Consider the following 24,460-nt stretch of genomic DNA (forward strand, 5'->3'; position numbering starts at 1 on the left):
CTAATATAGATACACATTGAAAACACACCTACTATATATATGTGTATTTTACATATGGGTCTATTTTTCTATTTTTTTCAAAGATATTTCATGACATATTTAATATAATTAAAAAAATAATAATAGTACATTTATTTGGAGAACTCTGTTGGTCAAGACTCCAAACATGATTTCTCTTATAAAAAAAAGAGAATAAATTGATGATTCACTTATTTAAAATTTAAAAATAAAAAACAAAATTTAAAACTCTTTCAAATAGTGAAAATTTTAAAGAACAATGTAACGAAGGGAGCGTACTTCGGAGATAAATTACTACTATACAATTTTTACATGAATTTGAGTGTAATTATATTTTGAATCTGAAGTTCAGACAAAATAAACAAATAAAAATTTGCCATCATCTACCATATCTCATGTGCTCATTGGCACTGGGCTCTCAGCTGAGCTTCCTGACGACAGGATGTCGAGAAGAGAGCTATGCGCCTCCAACTCCTCGTGCCACAATGGGAGCGTGTCGCCGGGGTAGAAGTTCCGAGTAACACCATCAGCATTGATCTGCAAAACCAGTAAAAAGTTAATTTGTTGAGTATTGGGAGTAATTTTATTAGCCAGAGATTTAACATGTGATAGTAAACGAGTTTACCGTGCACATTAGCATGAAATCTACAGATGACTATTAATCAGATACAGCAAAGTTTTGGTTACACACACACACATGTATTTTGTATGATCATCAAGATTACTTGGTAACAGAAATAATGATTTCAAGTTCTCGCAAATGTACAACTGTTTCAATTTACAGGAAAAGAAACTGACACAATGACGGAATTGAATAAGATACTCACAATCACAGTGTGGACGACGCCTCCACTTGCACCATCACGAGCAATGGCAAGAGAAACAGCCTTCACCACCAATTTCTGCAATATGCAACAAAAATTAAAGACCAACAATGAGTGGCTGGTATCACAAGGAGCAACCGAATGGTCAATTCTTTTTTTATTACTATTGCACTCTATCCCAATCACAAAGTTCAAGATTGAATCCTAGGTCATCCTTTCAAGTAGTTTTCATTCATATACAGCCTCAATATTATTTTTTCCAACAACCAATATCCAGTTGAGTTTTGTGTATTATATTGGAAGAAAGGAATAAACAGATAGTAGGCAGTCACTGAATCAGAAAAGATTTCCAAAATATAGGAGTATAAAAGAGAAAAAGAGTTCAAACAACCATAAGTGGTGACAATCAAGCAAATCATCTTAGATTTACAGTGTATATTCAATATATTGTTTGGCATTTGAAAAACAGTTGCTTGATCTAGGCTAACACCCTTTGATCTTGCCCTAAGATTTGCTAATGCTGCATCAAGTGAAAATTGGATACATATGGAACAAGTGCACTTGTAACACTTTAACCATCCATTCAACGATCTTAGAAATAAAAGCCAAAATATTAATAATTTTGCCATTTGATCCATGGTTTTAAATTTCAGTTGAGCCAAAATTTGGAAAATTTTGGTTTTCAGCAAAATCCAGCCCTGGCTCCAGCTTTTATCCACAAATGGGCATTATTACTCGATCGAAAATCATTAAGCAACTTATCATCATTTTCATTATCTTGAATTCCACATTGGCATCATAGGGCTATGTAATTATCATCAATACATAGATCCCTCAGTGAACATTACACAACTATAAACCATGCAGAAAAAGCAGGACATAAAACTGAAAACTTTATTTGAAAGAACAAAAAACATTATGAATCAATTTCCTTTGCTTGTCTAGGTTTCACTTGCATTTCAATGTTTTTCCCACATTTCTTAAACAAAAATCACAGGTCTCCTATTAGTAATTTACTGTCAAATAAATATGGGCTAAAGTCAAAAAATCATGGAAATAATCAAACCAAAGTAGAATTCAGAACACTGGAACCACAACATAAAACCATGATGCGCACCTCAGCTTCTTCCTTGCTCATGCCTTCCTTCCATGCTTGATCGAAGAAACCATACAAGTAACTGGAGCCAGATCCTGTAAATACAATTTTCATTGTAGCAGTGACACAAATTCAATCATCATATTGGTAAATTCCACTAAGCAGATCAGCTCATGGAAGGCAGTTACAGTAATCATGAAGGAAAATTAGAAATTGTAAAACTTTACAAAGATATAAAGCCAACTCCAACACACACACACACACACACACAAAGAAGACTAGCACTGTTTGGTAATCAAATTTCACACAATTTCTCAAATACTCAAAGGTACCCCAAAAAAAAGGCTTTGTAATTCAGTCATATAAGAAAATCAATGGGTAGGTGCACAGTCATAGAGTGATATAGCAAGAATGCTGCCAAATCTAGATCTTTCTTGAAAGGCCATACTTACCGCCAATAGTGAAAGGTTCTTTCAAGATAGTCCCTCCAAGCGGAATTGAGTAAATCTGTCCCCCTTCATATTTATCCCAGCCACCAACAATGAGGCCAGTTTGAAGCATGTTCTGAAAATGAATGGTGAAAATGAGAGTAGAACAAAACATACAAAAGAACCACAGTATTCATCAAATCATGTGATTATATTACAGATCATGTGCCGTGTGTGCTATATTCGAAAGAAAGGTTGCAAACAGATGACAGAATAGTAATATGCAGGCATACTAGGAAAGTTCTATGGTGGCGACATAATTTAACCACAAAAAAAAAGGGATATATAGGTAATGGTACAATGTCGTTACCATTAAAACCAAACTGAAATCCCTTGTGGTATAGAAATAATCCCAACTATTCAAACAAGTTGGCAATGAGGATTACCTTGTTCTGGTATGACAATAACCTAACCAAATTAGCAGCAACTTTGGCAGTTGCCGGTTCCCCCGGTTGAATCCTGTGTCAAAAAAGGACAAAAAAAAAATGTACACAATTTTTTACACATTATTGAAACCAAAATGATAAAACACATTTATTAGGATATAAAACACCATTGCAACAATAGGGAATTTATAAAGGGCTAAATGACAAATACATATAACAAAGAGATAAGAATAGCAATGTTATTTACTGTTAAAAACAGGTCTTGAAGGAAAAAGAACGTGACAAATATAACGTCAATGAAACACAATTCTATAAACTTACGTGTGCTGCTCAAGAAAATATCTGACATAATCAGAGACGATCTGGGAATCAGCAGCCTGCCATGAAAAAGAAATTTGTAAATTAACCATCATTCAAATCAAAAAGCGCAGATAAGTGCGCACATACAAGAGAAAACAAGCCATACAACAGTGAGAAGTGAGGCAACATACAATGAAATTTGTAAATTAAATGAGTGAGGCCACATACAACAAAGCAAAATTAACCATCATTCACATCAATAAGTGCGCATATTTAACATAACACATCAATGAGGGTAACAAAATCAATGTAAGGTAGTCCTTTATGGGTCTTCTACACTTAGCAAAGGCCCACCTAAATTCCACCAATTGCTTTATGCCCATATTTACAGCAAGAACACAACTTATGTGCCTCACCAAGAATTAGGACACTCTTTTTTTTTTTGCTTTGCCCTACTAAATAAAGCAAAACCAATTATCATCCATACACATGACAAGTCAAGAAACACAGATAAACCATCCAATGAGTGAGGCCACATACTACAAAGCAAAATCAACCATCATTCAAATCAATAAACGCAGATATACATGAGAAAACAAGAAATAGACAGATAAACCATTCAATAAAGAAAGAGAAGTCAAGCATTATACAACACAGAAGAAGGCAGTCCAACAATCAATCAAGCCAATCATGCTGATATAATACACAGATAGTCCATAAAATGAGAGTAGAGATGTAAAGCCTTATTAAACAAAGCAAAACCAACAATCATTTGAACAAATTAGCGCTGATATGCATGCGAACTCAAGAAATACATAGACAATAAATTCAATGAAAAAACAAGAAGAGAAGCCTTGTAAAACAGAGCAAAATCAACAAGCACTAAAACCAATCATTTATAAAATGAATGAGAAATGAACAAATACACGGATAATCCATTCAATGGAAAAAAAAAAAAAAGATAAGTCAATCTATAAAACAGTGCAAAACCAAAGCCAATGATCATCGAAACAAGTTAGTGTTGATCAACATAAGAAATAAACATGTACAAAAGATACTCCATTCAATGGAAAAAAGATTAGTGAATCCTCACAAAACAGAGCAAACCCAGCCACAATTCAAACAAATTAAGACTGATATCATGAGAAATAAAGCAATTCAGATAACCAACAAAATAATCCACAAATAATCCACAGAATGATCAGGAAATACCGATCCAGAGCGGCAGACATAGACATTGTCCGTCAGCTGAGTAATCTTATCCGACTCCCGATTGGCGACATACATCCCTAAACACACAAAATCAGAAGAAAATCAAATTAAAAAAACACAAATCCGAGCTCAAATTCAACACAGGAAAAGAAGACAATCCTCTTTTTTCCCAAAATTTCTTCATATCTACCAAAAAAAAAACCAAAAAATAGATACCTGTGCTGGTCCTCGAGTCGGCACCGAGAACAACGCCACCATCGTAGGTGACCCCGATGATCGTAGTTCCCATCGAATGGGGAGCATTATGCAAGCCTTCCATGAAGCGAGCGAGCGAGAGCACGAGAAGCAGTGGATTGGAGAGCAAGAAAGAGAGTGAAGCAAACCCGTTTGTTTTTTAAAAGTACAATTTAATCACATGAACATATGTGTTTATATAGGAAAAAAAAAGTTTTAAATTTGAGTTTAAATAAAAGTCAATGAATAATGATTTATTTTTAAATATAAACAAAATTTTGAGTTTATTTATGCTTGAAAAAAAAGGAAATTTTAATATTAATAAAACCCGATTCTATTTTTAATCAAACTAAAAAATTTGAGTGATTCAAAAAAATTAATTTTAAAAACTCGAATTTAATCCCAATTCGGATTAAAAAATATAAATAAATAAATAGATTTAAAATTTGAGTTTAAATAAAAAATTTAATTCTTATTCGATGTTGAAAGAAAATTTAAATATGATAATAAAAAAAGAAAATAATTAATAATACTAATAATTAAATTCAAATTTTTTTTTAAAAAAATCCTCAACAATGTACATGGTGGCCGGATCCTTTGGCTTTTGGTTAGAAAGGATGCATGTAGGGTTGAGAGGAGAAGAAATGAAAGATAAATTTTTCATGTAGTCACTGTGTTTCAATTTGTTTTTTTGGTAATTAAATATCGATAAATTTAAATGACATGGCGGCGAAAATGCCACGTCACTATTTTTAATATTTCTCTCATCCATTTGGAGAGAGGATCTTGGCGTGGCTAACTTAATCCGAATCGTGACATCCACCTAATCTTCTCATTTCCCATTCTATGCTAGAGTTCATCCATCCGATCCAGAGAGAGGAAGACATCCAGGAGAAAGGGAGACACTCGAATCACGGGGGTTTCTCCATCAGCTCACTTAATCCGAGTCAGCATCCACCTAATCTTCTCCTTTCCCATTCTATGCTAGGATTCATCCATCCGATCCGAGAGAGAAAGGAACATCCGATCCGAGAGAGAGGGAGACATTTGATCCGGGAGAAAAAGGGAGACACTCGAATCACGGGGTTTCTCCATCAGCGGTGAAGCGAGGAGAGGAACCACATGTTGTCGTGGTAGCGAGGAGAGGTACAATCTCAATTGGGAGCCGAGGGGCGGTGTAGAAATTCCATTGGGAAGCCGAGGGTTGGTTTTTGTGAGGTTGGAGGCGTTATCGTGACAACTGTGGGTTAAAGCTCAATGGAGAAAAGATTCTTAATGGTTGTTTTAATATTCGAGCTTTCGTAGTCATTGAGAAAAGATTCTTAGTGGTTGTATTGATTTCATTTATGCAGTTAATTGGATTGATTCTTACTCACAATAACTTGTACATTATAATGTATTTAGTATTTTTCAGTATAACCTCTTGTACATTATAATGTATTTTTCATGGATTTGATATAATATACAAGAGAACATCAACTTTTTCTATTTTTCGGTTTTTACTGCAGAATTGAAATCATAAATTGAATAAAAAAATGAATCCACGAGAACATTAGCTTTTTTCGTTTTCGGTTTTTACGGAATTGAAGTCGAGCTGAATAAAAATTAATAAGAATGAATCCTCGGAATATAGAAGAGAACATCATCTTTTTTTTTTTCATTTTTTCATACCATCAAAATAAATATACAATTGATTCACGGGAATTCCGATTACAAAATTAATTTGAATAGCGAAAATGCTAGAGTTTTTAAATGTTTTGCAAAATTTACACAAAAACACGGATGTATTTTTGAGGACCATTTTTGACAACCACAAAAGCAGTGACGAGTTCCCCGAGACCACTATCTTTGGTCCACGCAAAGATTTCTAAAACAAGCACATGCAGCAGAGCACCCACTTCTTCTTCCTCTCCTCACTTCACGCTAATTGAGAAACCCCATGATTCGAGGTGTCTCCCTTTCTCTCTCGAATAAGGATGTAAATGGGAGTGAGGCGGGGGATGGGATCCCCGTCCCCATCCCACTTCCCAGCGGGCGGGGATTCCCCGTCACCGTGGGGAAAAATTCTCCCACTCACTCCCCAGGGAGGGATCCCACGAGGTCGGGAATCCCCGCCCAATTTTTAATTACATCAAATTCTAATAATACTATGCATCAAATATATATATATATATATATATATATATATAAGTAGAAGACCTATTTGACACTTGTCAATTTCTCATAAAAATTTTACCAATATTATTTTAATAATATTAAAATATTTATAACATAATACTAAATTATGTTATTTCCAACTAATTTTTATTATTTTATCTCATAATATATAATAAAATTAATTTTTTAAAAATATTATATCTTTAAAGTTGATAAATATCTTATTTTATATAATCTTAATTTTATCTTAATTTTTATAGAAAATAAAAAAATTATTAAATTTATTAAAAAAATTTAATATAATTATATTCGTACATCATACAGGAGTAACACTAATATTACTAAAAATCTAAAACATTATTAATAAATACCAAAAATATATTATTTTTTTTAAATCCAAATATTTGGTCCTTATAATCTTATATCCATATTGAATTTTTTTAAAAAATAGATAAATAATCATATAAGTTATTTTCAATATATATATACTATATATATATATATATATATATATATATATATATTATAAAAATCGGGGAATCCCATGAGGGGTCGACTGCGAGGGGCCAGGCGGGGAATGCCCTCCCACCCCGCCCGCCCATGACGGGGAGGGATTTTCCCGTTCCCATGCGAGGGGAATCCGTCCAGCAGTGGGTCCCCACGAGGCAGGGGATTCCCCATTTATCCCTACTCCCGGATCGGATGTCTCCTCTCTACGGGATCGGGATGTCCCACTTTCTCCCTCGGATCCGGATGGATGAACCTAGCATAGAATAGAATGGGAAAGGAGAAGATTAGATGGATGTTGACTCGAATTAAGTGAGCTGAGTTAGCATCCTTGCTGGGGTTAAAGTTAGCAGCATCGGCATCCCTCTCTCAGTGGGATGAGAGAAATATTAAAAATAATGACATGGCGTTTCCGAGCCGTCATGTCATTTTAAATTCTAATGAGAAAACCCCAGTGACCAGAGCGGGTGAAAAGCAAATCGATATCCCTAATAACCAAAAAGAAACAAATTGAAAACCACGATGATCGAAGTGGAAATCATCCCGTAACCACGAGTGACTACATGAAAAAAATTTACCCAAAAATGAATGATCTTGATCTATCGCACGATCCGGTGAAGCTCCTACCAAGGTTGCCATCGTCATCTCCAAGTTTGGCGGCTACTCTGCCTTCATCGACGAAGGAGAGAAGGAACTGCGCATGTTAGCATGGAGGCTCTTGTATGCATCTCTCTCTTTCTCTTTAGGAATGCTTCCACGAAAATGAGCTCGAGAAAGCCAAGGACAAGATGGAGGACAGGTGGTGACAATATATGGCTTTTGCCGTCGTCACCACCCTGGCAGAACCCAAGAAGCCTCATCGCTGGTTCTCTTCTCCGATCCCAGATCTCGATCCCCTTCCCAAAGGCGTGGGAAGATCAATGGCGAAAAAGCAACATTCGATCATAAAAATATTCTACGGGATTTGATGTTTTGCCATTCATTGAAACCCTTATCACGTCTCATCGATGAAATTCTTCATCAAATTGAGCTTGTCGACATTTTTGATGTTTCCCAAACAAGAGATCGGCAAGGCAAGATGATGTTCATAACCCTAGCATGAATCTCGAGGCATGCTTGAGAAGATCGTCAAGTGCTTATAGCTTGAAAGAGAGTAGATGCCCTTATAGAATTCCATCGATATATATATTTCTGGTTTGCATCCATGCGATAAAGATGCTGGATTTTTATTTACAAAAACATCCCTCAATCATTCCAATGTTAATCCATGTACATGGTGGTACCCTCACCTTAGATTGCTTTTATGAACCCTGCACTCCTTGCTTAAGTGAGTAATGAGTTGTATATATGGTAGCATGCTTTTATGTATCACATAGTCGAGCATGCTTTTTCAATATAAACCTTCATCTCATGCGTTGGCCTTTAGATTTTCTAGAGAAAAAGGGCTCGGTTACCAAAAATGTGGTAAAAAATACATTTGTAGAAAAGTCGAGCTTTTATGCAAAATCTTTGGAGAAAAAAAGGAATGATGAAATATTTGAGGAAACATATGCAAAATTATGAAAATGTGTGAAAATATGATAGCTTGAGGGTTTAACTGCAAAAGCCAAGAAAAATATGAAAGTGTAAAAGTTTGGGGGTTTATTTGCAAAATCTAATAAATAAAAAGAAGAAAAAGAAAAAGTGGTTTAGTAAAGATGAGGGGTATTTCGTAATTTCACAAGACCACCCCTATAAGCTTACAGTAAGGTTTAATGTTGTAAGAAGGGGACACACTCACCCATATCACCCTCACACACACAACACCCACACACCCTTAAGGTCTCATCCCTTCCCTTGTATCCACCATCCAAGTCCAAATGAAATAAAGAAGTCCGCTTCTCTTTAATACATCTCTTGTCTCTTTGTCTCTCTTGTTTCTAAGCCCTCGTGCTCTCTTACTCTCTAACTCTTGCTTCAGCCCGCTAACTGTTACTTCACTAGGGATGACCCCGGAGTAAGTTGAGCGGCAGTCCCCAACGTCCACGTCGATCGTGAAAAGCGGTGTCTGTGCGTATGGATCTAGTCTTTTGAATACATCTCTTGTCTCTTGTCTCTCTTGTTTCTAGCTCTCATGCTCTCCTCTCTAACTCTTCTTAGCTTCGCCCTCTAACCGTTACTTCACCCCGGGATGACCCCAGGAGTAAGTTGAGCGGCATCCCCAGCGTCCACGTCCCGTCGTGAAGGCGGTGTTGTGCGTGTGGATCTAGTGGTATCAGAGATACGGTGACTTTTTCTCACCGAAAACCTCGAGGTAATGTTTACTCATGCGGGGTAAAACCCTTAACGAGGGACCCTAACATGTAGATAGTAAGTTTTATCTTGGTATTATAGCTTTTATTTGATCCATGAACCATTATCAAAATCTAAAAAATGAGTTTTGTACAGACATTTTGTAAAAATTATTTTGAACTTCAAAAATGAATCTTTTATGTGAAAGGAGTTAATCTAACTAATATGAGGAGTAAAGACAATTAGAGAACACCAAGAAGTACCCGTCGAGAAGGACAAGAGATCCGTTTAGGGGAAAAAGAGTGTGGAGGTAAAGTCTCGAACTACGAAAGTTGGACGAGGATGAACTCTCGCATATTAAAAAGATAATCATGATGATTTCAAAATATTATTCTTCTAAGTAATTATGCAAAGTGGAATACTCAGGGCTTTGGAAGCGGAGACTCTACAAGAGTGGCTTACAGTCAGCAGGCAGGGAAAGGTTGAGTACACTCTAAGGCGATAAGGTTGAGCGAGCCAAGCCCAGGAGAATGTCCATGGTGAAAAAAGTTTAATTTTAAAAACCCCATAAAAACTAAAAACCAACAAAAACCAAAAACAGAGTTTTTACTTTTCAATAAATATGGATCAAATAGAGTTAGTTTACCAAGTTTAACTTCTATCGTATTACATGTTGTGGATCTTGTTATTGTATAAAAATTCTCTCTTATTTATTTTAAGTTATTACAAAGTAGTAGTAAATTTTATTTTACTGCAAAGTAGAAGTAGATTATATTTTTACTGAAATCTTATTTCGGTTTAATTTAAAAATCAATCAAAGTTTATTTAACAACAAATATTACTATCAACAAAAATCTTAAATCAACAAGAGAAAATCAACTCAACAATAAATCAACAATATCAACAAAAATATCAAAAAGAAAGAAATCATAAATCATCAAATCAAATTAAGACATCAATGAATCAAATTCTTAAAGAAACAATAGAAAAAATAATTATAATACAAGTAATATGTATCACAATCATATTATTTATCTTGATAAACATCATGATAAAATTAAGAAATCTTAATATCTTAAAATGAAAAATAAAACAAAAAATATTCATCAAGAGATAAAAAGAACAATTAAAGTATTAAAAGTATTAAAAATAATAATGCGAATTATAGAAGAAACACTAGAAGATCTGATATTAACAGAATCATAAAAACAAAAATGGATATCAAAATAGAAGAAATAATAGAAAAATATATCCGGGGATGTAATTTCGACAGATTGATTTTGAAGAATTACCAAAAGATATTGATGATATAAAATTTTTAATAGAATGCAGATATGATAAATATAACTATCCAACGAAAATAAGAACAAAAGAAAACTACATAATGGAAGAAATTAACAATAATGAAGAAGATGAAGAATATCAAGAAATGATAAGACAATTAGAAGAAATCGATATAGAAGAAATAATGATGAATGTAGAATCGAAGAGCAAGTAATATTTCGAGATAATCGAAAGAGCGAGAAAGTTGAAATACTAGGAACGATAGTAACCCCAACAACAATTGAAGAGAACTAGCGAAATCAACCCAACCTTTAGATTTCCATCCCAACATAATTTTAATTCAACCAATTATTATGAACAAAAATTTTCAAACATATAAAGGAAGCCCTGCGATCCTTTTGTAAGTTATAAAAACAATGCCTAAAACAAAAATAATGAAGGAAGTATGTTAGTACTAAAGTACGAGTTCATCATCAAAAATGGCGAGAGTAATAGATAGATGGGAATCGGATGCCATAAATGTATTAGAAAGAATACCCCATACTAGACTCAATAAGAACAAACAAACTTTATTGAAAATCTTTTTAGGAACCAGCTGCAAGAGATTTATTAAATAGTTGGAAAAATTAACTACTCGGAGGAATATCAATACATGGTACAGATGGCTGATAATCCGTATAATGTATGAGACAAATTGAGACAAATTATCTTAGGAACCAATCCATCTAGAGGAGACACGCTATTACAAGATATGACAGCCAGAGATTTAGAAAGACTCCAAATCCAAAACTTTGGTGAAATTGTTTAATTTAGTCAAGCATATATAACATTAGCAGCTAAAACAGGAAGAGCATTTACAAATAATGAATTAACTAAAAAATGGTTTAATAAACTCCCTAAATCTTTAGGGGATATTATTTTAAAAAATTGGATTGAAAAAGGACATGAAAATTTAACTGGAATAGGACCAGCAATAATGTTTACATTTAATTATTTAAAAGATAAATGTTTAGAAGCTGAAGCAAACAGACAAATATCAAATTATAGCTATTGTAGTAAAATATATGTACCAGCCCTAAATAATGAATGGAAAAAACAAAAAAGATTAAAAATAAGTCAATACTTTAAAAAAGGAAGACCTAAACCAAATCATGTTAAAAAATTTAAAACACATAAACTACCAGGAAAATGTAAAAGTTATTTATGTGGAATAGAAGGACATTATGCAAGAGAATGCAAAAATTCACAAGTAAATAAAGAAAGATTAAATATGTATCAAAATCTAGAAATGCATGATGAAATTGATATAGTAAAGTATAGACACGTGATGATGAGTGAAAATGATAGTGATGATATGTCGCATTTTTGATGGAAATGAAGGACCAAATTTCTTTCTAGAAGAAACAGAACATCCTTATAAAACAATATGATGTATAAAGAAATAATAAATCAATTTATAGAAAAGAATTAAAGACCTAGAAGAGGAAATTAAAAAACTAGAAGAAAAATTAGAAAATAAAACCATACTAAAACAAAATCAAAATAATACAATAATCTACGAAAAAGATAAAAATTTAATAGAAACAGAAAGTGTAATGACCATTTATTATAAAGATAACAATTTACTTAACATTGATTTTTATCTTAGAATTTAAAGATGGATTTAAAATTTTAGAAAAAGGAATAATTGACACAGGAGCAAGTAAAACTTATATAACAGAAGATATTGTTCCATCAAAATATAAAAGAAACAACAACACAAAAAGCATTAGTAAATGATACCTTTGAAATCAATTAATTTTAAATGAAAAATTAATAGATTGTTCAATCATATTAAATAATCAAAAATATAATTTACCATATACTTGGATAAAACCAATAACAAATGAAAATTCTATAAAATTTTTATTAGGCATGAATTTTATTAAAAACCAAACAGGAGGAATATTTATTCAAGGAGAAAAGGTAATGTTATTTAATAAAGTAAATCATCTAGAAACAACAACAAAAATACAATCTTTAGCATATCTATCAGAAATTGACATTCCATTTGATGAAGAAATTGAAGTAATAAACTTTATTGTATTAAATCAGATAACTCCTTTAAAAGATAAAATTGAACATATATTACAAGATCTAAAGAAAGATGGAACCATAGGAGAAAATCCAATTAAAAATATAGACAGAACGAATGAAAATTGTAAATTAGAAATAATAAATCCAAATATCAGAATAACCTGTCTAGTAACAAAAGCAACCCCATATGAACAAGAAGAATTCAATAAACATATAAAAGAATTAATGGATTTAAACATAATAGAACCAACAAAAAGTCCTCATAGAACTAGAGCATTTATAGTAAATAAACACAGTGTGAAATAATCGGAGGAAAAAGCGTAATGGTATTTAATTACAAAAAGACTCAATGATAATACAGAAGATGATAGATATCCATTACCAAACAAAAAAGCATTACTAAACAAAATTAAAGGCACAAATATTTATAGTAAATTTGATCTAAAAAGTGAGCTTTTAGCAAGTAAAATTGGAACGGAAAGTAGAAAATGGACTGACATTTGTAACACAAAATGGACATTATGAATGGAAAGAGTTATGCCATTTTGGATTAAAAAAATGCTTCTCAAATCTTTCAAAAGAAAAATGAATAATATATTCAGAAATGATTCATTCATTGTCACTTATATTGATGATATTTTTGGTATTTAGCAATAATATAAAAAGAGCATATCAATCATTTAAAATTATTTTTTCAGAAATGCAAAACACATGGTCTAGTATTATCTGAAAAGAAGATGAAAATTGGGTGCAGAAAAATAGAATTTTTAAGAGTGATTATTGGAAAAGGAGAAATAGAATTACAAAAACATATATCAAGCAGTATTTTAGAAATGCCAGATAAATTGGAAGGATTAAAACAAATTCAATCATTCTTAGGAAAATTAAAGTATGCAAGAAACTTCATACCAAATTTAAGTAAATTGGCTGGACCACTATATAACAAAACAAAACAAAATGGTGAAAGAAAATTCAATAATGAAGACATTGAACTGGTTCAAAAAATTAAACAAATTGTAAGCAACATAAAACCTTTAGAACTACCACCATTAAATTCATACTTGATAATTGAAACAGATGGTCGTATAGGTGGTTGGGGAGTTGTTTTAAAATTTAGACCAAAAAAGGAATCAACGAAAAATGAAGAAAAAATAAGCAGATATGACAGTGGAACTTATAATACTAAAGTAACAAGTACAGATGCAGAAATCTTAGCATGTATTAAAGCTATGGAAAAATTTAAATTATTTGTCATAGAAAGTAAAAAAATTTTATTAAGAACTGACTGTCAAGCTATTGTATCTTTTTATCATAAAAAGTCAGAAAATAAATTATCTACAAACAGATGGTTAACATTTATAGATTATATAGTTAGAAATGGATTGCATGTTATTATTGAACACATTAAAGGAAAAGATAATATTATAGCAGATCAATTAAGTAGGATTATACAAGAAAATAAACTTAATTAAACACGAAGACTTGTCTATCCGCATAGTAAAGGCGTGGTACGCAAAAACCAGCGAGTCCATTCGCGTTCTTTCTATGGTGGGGAGTCGCGGATTACCATTCCCGATTAAAATAAAAAGTTTAAAAATCTAACAAGATTACTTTTTTGCGGATGTCTAAAAACTAAAGCCTCTTCAGCTCAGGAGAACTCTTTTCCTATCCTTCAATTCCCAAATACTCCACAAAAATATAAATTCCGTACTACCAATATCCTAGACCACCAACAACAAACTTTTCTTGACAATCTTTGGAATAATAGAAACAATACCCAGTTTCTCGATCCATGAAAAATCTTAGTCGATATTTTTCAAGACCAAAATGAAAAAAACCAAGTCACATTATCCCATATAATTCTACATCACATCAACCTCAAACAAAAATCTATTCTCCACCAGCTGTTGAACACTTTATTGCCCAAGACCGAGCAATAAAATTATTAGAAACAGAAATTGAAGTTAAGAAAAAAAAAATAGAAGAACTCAACAAAAAACTCCAGAAGACAGCTGAAGATTACAAAGAAATGTCTCAGCATATGATCCAAAATCAGAAACAGAAGGAAGAAACTCTTGAAAGATTCCCTCCAGTTATCCAAGATGTACAACAAATAATTCTACAAAAGGTTATCAAAACAGTCTATGAAGATTTTGTCTAGACTCAAATACTTCTTCGAGAAATGGCCAAAAAAAAAAACGTACATCCTCATGGTATGGCACTCTCCGTTGATCTATATCAAGACTCAGCACATCGCCATCAAGACTGTCAATGTGAAAAAGGTTTCTTCATTGTCAAAGCATCTTTTGATCTATCTTCCTGGATTGATCAAGACATAAAAGGGATATTATTCAGTGTTGAAAGGCTACTACAATATGGCATGATCAGCAGACTAATACTTACAAGGCCAAAACAGATTAAGTTCCTAGGGAAGCACTGGAAGCTTTCATATCTACTAACAAAGATTTTCAAGAAGCTAAAACTACCTGCAGTTATCAATCTCTCAATCAAGTCAATTCCACCAGGCTATGAAGAAGGATACTTGGAAGATGCAAGACATCAAATCACTGTGGAATTATTCATGAAATCTGTTCTGTATCAACTGCACATTCCAACTGAAGTATTCACAGAAGAAATGAAGTTATTCGCTACTCCAGTCACTGAACAACTTTCCTTATGGCGAGCTTTCACCTTCATCAGTATCAGACAGTCCTATTATTATTATCCCTTAGCAATGGAGGATTCCACTATGAAAGTCTACTCAAGAAAAGAGGTACTTCGTATAGACATTCCATTCGCAAACCTCAAATATAATAACCCTTCAGCAATACAACACTTCAAAGATATAAATGCAACTATCTCACTCCAACACATGGGAGATTATTCTTCAAGCTATCTTCCAATAATTGAGGATCAAGACAATGACCTTCCTTTGGGTATTCCTTGTGGTCATTTACCAAATGATTCGGAAGATTCTCCATTCCCTCCACATGAAGACATAACTATTGCTCATCTTTTGGTGGACTGAAGCAGTATTGTTTGTTTTTATTATGTAAAGGAGTCGGTGTTTGTTTTTTTTTTTTAGTGTGTAAAATAGGTCAACTGTAGCAACAGTAGTTTTACTGTTGAAGAGCATGCTTGTAATTAATGGGTTTGGTAAGTGTCATGTTAGCTACATGACAATTAGGTATGTAAGCTATAGTTAAGTTTGGTATATGTCTTGTTAGCTATAGTTAGGTCTTGGAGCCTATATAAGGCCCCTTAGTTTGTAAGAAGGGGATACACTCACCCATATCATTTTTACACACACAACACCCACACACCCTTAAGGTCTCATCCCTTCCCTTGTATCCACCATCCAAGTCCAAATGAAAAAAAGAAGTCCCTTCTTTTGAATACATCTCTTGTCTCTTGTCTCTCTTGTTTCTAGCTCTCATGCTCTCTCCTCTTTAACTCTTCTTAGCTTCCGCCCTAACCGTTACTTCACCCCGGATGACCCCCGGAGTAAGTTGAACGGCATCCCCAACGTTCACGTCCCCATCGTGAAGACGGTGCTGTGCATGTGGATCTTTGTTTCCAACACCATTTGACATCTTTGATTGTCAGCAATTGTGGGGCAAGTTCTCTTCCAATCAGTGGAGATTGCACATGCTTGCCATAGCTTCATCTGTTTTTTGATATCTCCTGGAATGATCATGTCTTCTAGTCGAATAGGATTTATCCTTTCTTGCTCAGGTTTATGATGACGAAGGAGAGTAATCTTGATATGATGTCGTGCTTCATCAGGATAACTTTCATCATAGCAAGGAGGGATTGAATTTAGTTCTAAATTAACATACCCATCAATATATGATCCAAGAGCTTTGAAGAATTTGTGTAGAAGATGTATCAGCTGCCAGTATTCATTTAGAAAACTTGTTTGCTCTGGACTTATAAACATTATTCTACATAAAACTCTTTCTCGTTTGTTTTGTCTTTGAAAAAACCCTAACGCGATCATATTTCCAATTCGGCGGAAAGTTGTCACTTCTTCTGAATCGGAGAAATCCTGGTAATATTTTTTTCTCAAGTTTGTTAGATTATTTTGTGTTAAATTTTTGTTAAATTTTTCTTGGTGTAAAATTCATATTTTAAATGGATCAAAGATAAATAAATTTCATATTTGTTTTGGATAAAAATTTTTATTGAAGAATTTTTGTTTTGATTAAATCAAATCTATGTTGAAATAATAATCCAACATGATAAGATAAGAACTTGAGACATATATATTTTACTTGTCCACGATTGTTTTTAATTCCCACGAAAAAAATTGTTACTGTATTTGTAGTGAATCAAAGTTTTTAAAATATATGAGATATATAAATAAACATTAAGTAGAAGCATTCAAATCAAAATATTAATTCCTTAGTTTAACAATATTATTTCTTGTCTCTTTTTATCATGTTTTTGCATAACATATATTTTTTTATTTTTATGGGATTTTTATTGTAGATATAATGGTGCAAACCTTTTTCTTATGTTCATAAATTCCATATTTTGCTAATTTTTGTTAACATGGTAAAATTTATGTAAATGAAAAAGGATGCCTTTTGATATTTACAAAGTTGATGAAATTCAATGTAATTCATCAACATTTTAGGGTTTTACTTGCGAATTTCATACATTCTTTTGAAAATTGGTTTATTGAACTTCATATATATCTTCTTTTTTTCCTTTAAGATTTATGTTGTTGTAATAGAAAATCTTGAGTAATAGATATGATGTACATAATAAAACTACTTTGAAAACAAAAGTAATGTGAACTAGTGTGGATAATCAAATGGTTCTACTTAAATAAATATTAAGTAGAACCATTTGATTTTTTTTTTTTAATTTATGAAGAATAGGTTAATTATTATTTGGACTAAGTTAATAATATTATTAGAGTTGAATAAAAACCCAAATTTAGTAACTATAACAACTAAGGGCAAAAATGAGAATAAACCTAATTTTACATTGAAAACAAGTTCATACCAAACGTTGGAATTAAGTTTGCATGCAAAGTAATTACAATTTTGATTGGGATAACCAAACGTTGTAATGTTATTTTGCAGGTAAAGTAATTGTATGCAAAGTCTTTCCCTGCAAAGACTTTACATGCAATTACTTTCCCTGCAAAATGCCAAACGGGCCCTTAGAGTAGAGTTCAAAGGAAAGATTGGGAGATTCAATTGAGGTTCAAGGGAAGAAGGATGATTGTAGAAATTTTTTCCTGCCATTTCTGCAAAAAATAAGCTTGTTAGTTAAATAAATTTTCATGCTTTTGCATGTGTTGAAGATATGATCTTTCATGCTTTAGCATGTATTTGGGTATAAAGATAGCCAGGTTTTCACCATAACAAAAGACGCGTATGGACCTACTGGTTTTGTAGCCACAGTTCTTATTATTCAGATGAACAAACCCTTGTCTGTTTAATTCTTTTTGGGACTTGGTTACATAGTTCCCACAATTAAAGAAAACACAAATGAACCTGCTGGCTTTGCAGTCACAATTTTCTCTAATGCGAATGGACAAACTATGAGGTAATATTTGAATTACATTTTTCCCAAAGAGATAGAAATAATGGAGATTCAGTTGGTTGTGATGTTTCTATTCCTTAATTTAAGGAAGGAGATGAACAAAAATTAAATTCTTTTTATAAAGATGAATAGTTCATTATTTCTTGTTGTTTTTAAATAATTATCAATTTCCCTTTTGTTTTTATATTATCTTGAATTTCTTTCATTTCTTTTTCTATTTTTTTGTAATTCTTTTGAGACATTGTTAATTTTTTTCTCTTTTATTTCATTATTTTCTCCATTGAGTCTTCTTTTTTTTTTTACTAATTAAATCTATGTTGTTTTGTAGAAAATATACTATTTTACTTCTTGAATGTGTTATTGAATATTTAAAAGATTATCTTATCTTTAAATTCTTTTTAAGTCATTTAATCATTTTTTTCTAATTTCTATTGTGTTTTTCCTTATTTAATTTCTTCTTAGTCATGTTATAATGTTTTTACGTTAATTCCTCATTTTCTTGAATAATTATACCTTTTCCTTTATTTTGTTCTTTCTTATTTTTTAGTTGTTCTTTTAAATTTTCTATTTCTTCTTCAAGAGTTTTAATACTTTTTAATAATTGATCAATTATTTCTTTGTCTTGTCTAAATTTATTATTTGATCTTTCTATTTTTTGTTCTTCAAAAGTAAAATCACATAAATCTGATACACATTTTCTCCATAATGATAATTTACATTTTAAGGATGTTACTCTATTCTTTGTTATATGAAATTTATAACATTTATCACATTTTGTCTTATAATTAATCTTAAATGGTTCAAATTTATGTTCACATTTTTCAAAATTTTCAATTTGATTGTATTGTTCTAATAAATATTTTGGATTTATATCTAAATTATAAGTTTGTTTATTCATTTTATTTTAATCATAACAGATGTTTATAGAATCATATTCATTTTTTAGTCTTGATCTATAATTCCATAGTCTACTTTGCTCTTTTAAATATTCATCTTGATGAAATTATTTATATTTTATTTTTGTTGGTTTCCATATAGATTTTCCATTTTTCATCTTTTTTTCTTTTTGATTTAAATTTTACTTCTATTAATGATTATGCTTGATGATTAATTTGATCAAGATGTCGTACATCTTGATGAAATCAAGTTTTTGGCGCCGTTGCCGGGGACCCACAAGTAATACTCGGAAAACTTAGAGTTTATTGATTTAGCCATTATTTCTTCAATTCTGTACATTTGCTTCTTTTTAGTCATTTTTGCACATGTTTTTCCTTTTACTTGCCTTTTTTTTTGTTTTACTATCGTCCTCTTATTTCCTAATCATTGACTCTCATTCTTTGTCAGAGGCACCATCTTATGACACGCGCCAATCAAGCAAATCTTGTAGAACACCCGCTAACGAAATCGAGAGAACCTTGCATCAAAAGAGCGAGAGGTGGGTCGAGAGTTCGAACATCAAGGAACACGAGTTGAGATTAGTGAACTTTTCGATCATGGCGAGAACCAAGGCGCACCTTGTCTGATTATGAAAGACCTCGGTTCTTGGTGAGGAATTCGATAGTGCATGCTCCCACCGTGCCTGCTAATAACTTTGAAATCAAAGCAAGCACAATTGGGATAGTCCAAAAATTCCGTACTAATTTGATGGGTTGGTCGATGAAGACCCGCATGCTCATTTGTCTCGCTTCCTCCAAATTTGTTCCACCTTGAGATTAACTCGAGTGTCAGATGATGCGATAAGATTGAGATTATTACCTTTCGAGTCTAAGGGGAGCGACATATAGATGGCTCACTTCATTGGCTCGGGATCGATCGCCACATGGAAGGAAATGGTGGACAAATTTCTTGCTAGGTATTTCCCACCAAGCAAAGCCGCTAGATTGAGACAAGAGATTTTGCGATTCGACAACGGGACTCGAGACACTCTTTGAGGCACATGAGAGATTCAAGGATCTCCCTCATGCAAGTGTCCCCATCATGGCTTTTCCTCGTGGATGAGGATCAAGATGCTTTGCGATGGCACGAATTATGCGACCAGACTGACTCATCGATCTCTGCGGCGAGGGGGTCGTTGAGTAGTAAAACCCACGAGGATCTTTGAAATCTTGATTGAAAACATGGCAAGTAATGAGTGTCATTGGTCTACTAGGCAAAAACCCCTAAAGGCACTGGAATTTATGAGATAAATGACAACACTGCGCTAGCCGCCAAGGTTGAGGCCCTAACAAAGAGATTCGATCAGTTTGTGTTGGGTACGAGCTCAAATTCTGGTGCAGTTTTGTCTTGCGAGACTTGTGGGGCCGGGCATGCTACTGTTCAGTGCCCAATTTCAATAGCCTCAGATGCCCCAATTGAGACAGTTGATTATGTTGGGGGAGCTCCCAGAGGCCCGGGGAATCCTTATGGAAACACATACAATCCGGGGTGGAGGAATCACCCAAATTTTTCTTGGGGTCAACAACAGCAACATCGGCCCCCGCAGCCACAGGGACTTCCACCTCAACCTCTTCAGCAGCCCGAGAAGAAGTTCACCACTGAAGATGTGTTAGCAAGGTTTATGATCAATACTGAGGCAAAAATTTGTGAACATCAACAACCAATTATTTGAAGTAAACACTATTTTGAGGAATGTTCAAGCCTCCATTCAATCATTTGGAAAACCGGTGGAGGCAACTTGCTAGGGCAAACTCGGGAGCGACCGCCGGGTAGCTTACCTAGTAACACCCGAAAAATAATCCAGGGAGCATTTGAAAGCCGTCACTCTCGGGAGGCGGGAAGCGGGTTGAAGCACGAGCGAGGAGGGCTCAAGCACTAAACATAATGGGGTAGCCGCACGGGAAGACCCTAAGCCATCTGAGAGTGAACTTGAAAGGGTAAAGGAAAAACAAGATGAAGGAACCATTCAACTACCAACACCAAGGATACCCGAGTACAAGCCGGTGATCCCCTATCCGACTAAGTGAGGCAAGATAAGGACGAGGCTCGATTCAAGAAATTCCTCGATGTATTCAAGCAGGGTTGACATAAATATCCCTCTTGTTGAGCGTTAACTCGGATGCCCAAGTACTGCAAAGTTTATGAAAGACCTGCGACTAATAAGAGAAAAATTGGAGGAATTAGAAAAGCAGTTGACTACCACTGGAGCGCTCTGCAATGATTCAGAGGAAGCTCCCTGAGAAATTGACTGATCCCGGGAGTTTCATTATTCCATGTGTGATTGGGGAAGGCATACGAAAAAAAGCCTTAGCGAAACTCGGGGCTAGCATCAATGTAATGCCTTACAAGTTGTTTTTAAAATTGGGATTAGAAGACATGAGGCCCACAAGGATGACGATACAACTTGCAGATCGTTCTATCAAGAAGACCCGCGATGTTGTTGAGGATGTGCTAGTTAGAGTAGACAAGCTCATTATCCCACGTAGTTTCGTTATTCTTGATGTGGATGATGATGTTGAAGTCCCGTTGATCCTCGGGCGATCGTTTCTTAACACCGTCGGTGCCCTCATTGATGTAAAAGGGGGAAAAATGACATTGAGAGTGGGGGATGAGGAAGTCATTCTCACTCTTCCCAGTAGCCATGAAACACACCTTGGACCACGATGATCCCCTCTACTTTCTCGATGAGACCGATATGATTATTCTTGATTGTGTGCGAGGAGGTCTTGGCAATTAACCCCTTGGATGAATTCTTGGAAGGAATGGATAGCGATGAGTGCTAAGGAGAACAACCCACTTCCCACACATGTAAAGCATGTAGGCTATGTGGGGAACATTTCCGTGGCCGAGTAATAAGAAGAAATCAACCACAAGGAAAATTTGGTGTAAGAGGGACAAGAAAAGCAGTGGGGATGAATTGCACACTATCACCACCACGGGAGATCGATCGACTATTCATCGAGGGAAAGGGTAAATTCAAGTGTCTTTTCATGCCTCTCGATGAGTTTCCCATCTTGGAGCACTTCTCTTGGGCTTGGAGGTGAAGTCCCCACCATTTGATCCACCTTGAGGTAAGAAAAAGGTACGTCGAGCTAATGACGTTAAACAAGCGCTTCTTGGGAGGCAACCCAGTCTTTTAAATTCGATCGTCCTTAAATTTTTAGTATTTCTTTTTAGTTGCTTGAGTCTCTTTGTTGTGGTTGAATGACATATGCTCGTGAGGTTCTCATATTTTTCGTTGTTATGCTCGACTCATGCTTAGGCTTGCTTGTGTAGCTTTGGACTTGAATTAGTATTGTTTAGTTGTGTTTTCATTGTTATTTCTCGATCCATAGAGGTTGTAGTCGTATTTTATTGAGTTTGCGAGGAGGAACCGTAGCCAATTTTTCAATTTTTCGAGGTCCATCACAGACGTGTCACGGCCCGTATGGACACTGTCTTGTATGATCCAGGGGCCTTGTAGCCATCCTTGCGACCCTTGAGGACCTCTCGGAGGACCACCCTTGCGCAGCTGGTGGGCCTCACGCAGGCATGCGCCCGCATGGGTGCCCGTGAGGCTCTCGGCCTCAGCTAGTCAGTGGCGTGGGCTGAGGCTCACAGGCGCCATCGTACATGGGCGCCCGTGAGCCTTCAGTCTGGTTTTCCGACCCATGCGAGCCATGCGCTCGCGCCATGGGACCCGCGTGGGACTGTGGTGCGCCCATTAAAGGGGCTTTGTCCCCCTTTCTCTCCACTCTCTCCTCCCTTCTTCTCCTCTTGTTTTTTCCTCTCATCTCTCCCTCGCTCTACCTCATTTCTTCACCATAGTTTTTCTTCTCTAATCACCTCTCCTCCATCTTGCAAACTCACTCTTGGGTTTTAATCGGGAGTTTTATCAACAGTTCGCCCTGGATCTCATCACCCCAAGCCTCCAAGCCCTAATTCTATGTTTTTGCTACAAACTTGGTTTTATTGTGTTCTCACTTTTATCTTTGAAGCTTGAATGACATATTTGGTTGTTGTGATGTGGTGTATGCTTGTTTCTTTGAGTTTTTCCTTCATTTTGTAAATTTTGGGAAGGTAGATGTTTAGGAGAAACTCTTGCAAAAATTTCATAGATTCTTGTATGCATGATGGTGAAATTTTTATTCTTCACATAGATTGTTGTGCTTTTCAATTTTTCATTAATTCCATGATGATATAGTTATCTCCCTATGAATGTATTCATAAAAATATTGGTTTGATCACTTGTTTTTGTGGTATAGGTATGTCGAGTCAGCGAGTTCTAACAAAGCGGCCCGCGAGCGATGCGGCATCAAGTGGAGTGCCGTCCTTTGCCTTACCACAACATAGGGCAGCTATAATCTCTTACGGTCCAAGCCTTTGGTATCATACAGTACAATTGACCATAATGACCTCGAAGTTCTAGGTTTTGGCGAGACCGTGGCGGAGTTAATCAATCATGATGGTTGGGACGAATTTTTCTCAATTAGTGATCCGGCGTCTGGTGAGCTCACCTTGGAGGTCCTCGGCCGCGATTGAATTAGCGAGACCATCGGGATAACCTTCAAGCCTTTGGAATAATGCCGCCATTCTTGACGAACAATTGGGTTTGTTTCTTGGGCTTGTATGATGAGGGATTCGTGAGCACACCGGCATGTCGAGCGTCTTAGTCGACTTTTCGGCCACCATGACACACACGGTTACGGAACATTATCTACGGTCGATAGCGAGATGAGTCGAGAAAGCGTCCGTCTTCACAATCTACGCATCGTTATGTTCGTGCACCTTGTTGGTCGGTATTGGTGGCGGGGTGGCCGGCCTTTGGGTAATGTCCTTTCGCTCGACTTACTCATGCTATATAGCATCTTTGAGCGCTACCGATCCCAGCTTGGTCGCCTCTTTGCAGAGTTGTTTGTCCGTGAGGCACTTATACGCCTTGGATCTATTTTTGCTTTGGGCCATTTATCACTGCGTATGATTCGAGGTATGGGTTTTGATTGAGCACACGGGACTTGCACATTGTTGGTGGATTTTACGCCCAGGGATGGCTACTATGTTTTCCATGAGATGGTGGAGGAAGCGTCGTGGCACATATACCATTGACTCGATACTCACCTACTGCGCATCACC

The 24,460-nt window shown here is 34.8% G+C and overlaps 1 protein-coding gene and 1 non-coding gene across 2 annotated transcripts; both read right to left on the minus strand.

Moving 5' to 3' along the window:
• Positions 1-227: 227 nt before the first annotated feature.
• LOC120278977 (proteasome subunit beta type-6-like) lies at positions 228-4,711 on the minus strand. Its single transcript, XM_039285776.1, has 8 exons — positions 4,541-4,711; positions 4,325-4,401; positions 3,134-3,189; positions 2,813-2,885; positions 2,391-2,502; positions 1,960-2,033; positions 846-920; positions 228-555 (listed from the first exon to the last, which is right to left on the minus strand). Exons 1-8 carry the CDS (start codon positions 4,641-4,643, stop codon positions 412-414), a joined length of 714 nt encoding a protein of 237 aa, XP_039141710.1. The 5' UTR covers positions 4,644-4,711; the 3' UTR covers positions 228-411.
• Positions 3,418-3,521, minus strand: LOC120279881. Its single transcript, XR_005542181.1, has one exon. It is a non-coding gene; the product is annotated as a small nucleolar RNA snoR103 (small nucleolar RNA).
• Positions 4,712-24,460: the final 19,749 nt, after the last annotated feature.

The sequence above is a fragment of the Dioscorea cayenensis genome, chromosome 16, assembly GCF_009730915.1.
Source record: "Dioscorea cayenensis subsp. rotundata cultivar TDr96_F1 chromosome 16, TDr96_F1_v2_PseudoChromosome.rev07_lg8_w22 25.fasta, whole genome shotgun sequence".
NCBI lineage: Eukaryota > Viridiplantae > Streptophyta > Magnoliopsida > Dioscoreales > Dioscoreaceae > Dioscorea > Dioscorea cayenensis.

Excerpts from the sequence above, each read along its gene's own strand:
- LOC120278977 (XM_039285776.1), bottom strand. The coding sequence starts at position 4,643 with ATGGAAGGCTTGCATAATGCTCCCCATTCGATGGGAACTACGATCATC. Across the intron at positions 4,402-4,540 it reads CGACTCGAGGACCAGCACAG|GGATGTATGTCGCCAATCGG; the intron begins GTATCTATTTTT and ends TTGTGTGTTTAG. Across the intron at positions 921-1,959 it reads TGAGCAAGGAAGAAGCTGAG|AAATTGGTGGTGAAGGCTGT; the intron begins GTGCGCATCATG and ends TGCATATTGCAG.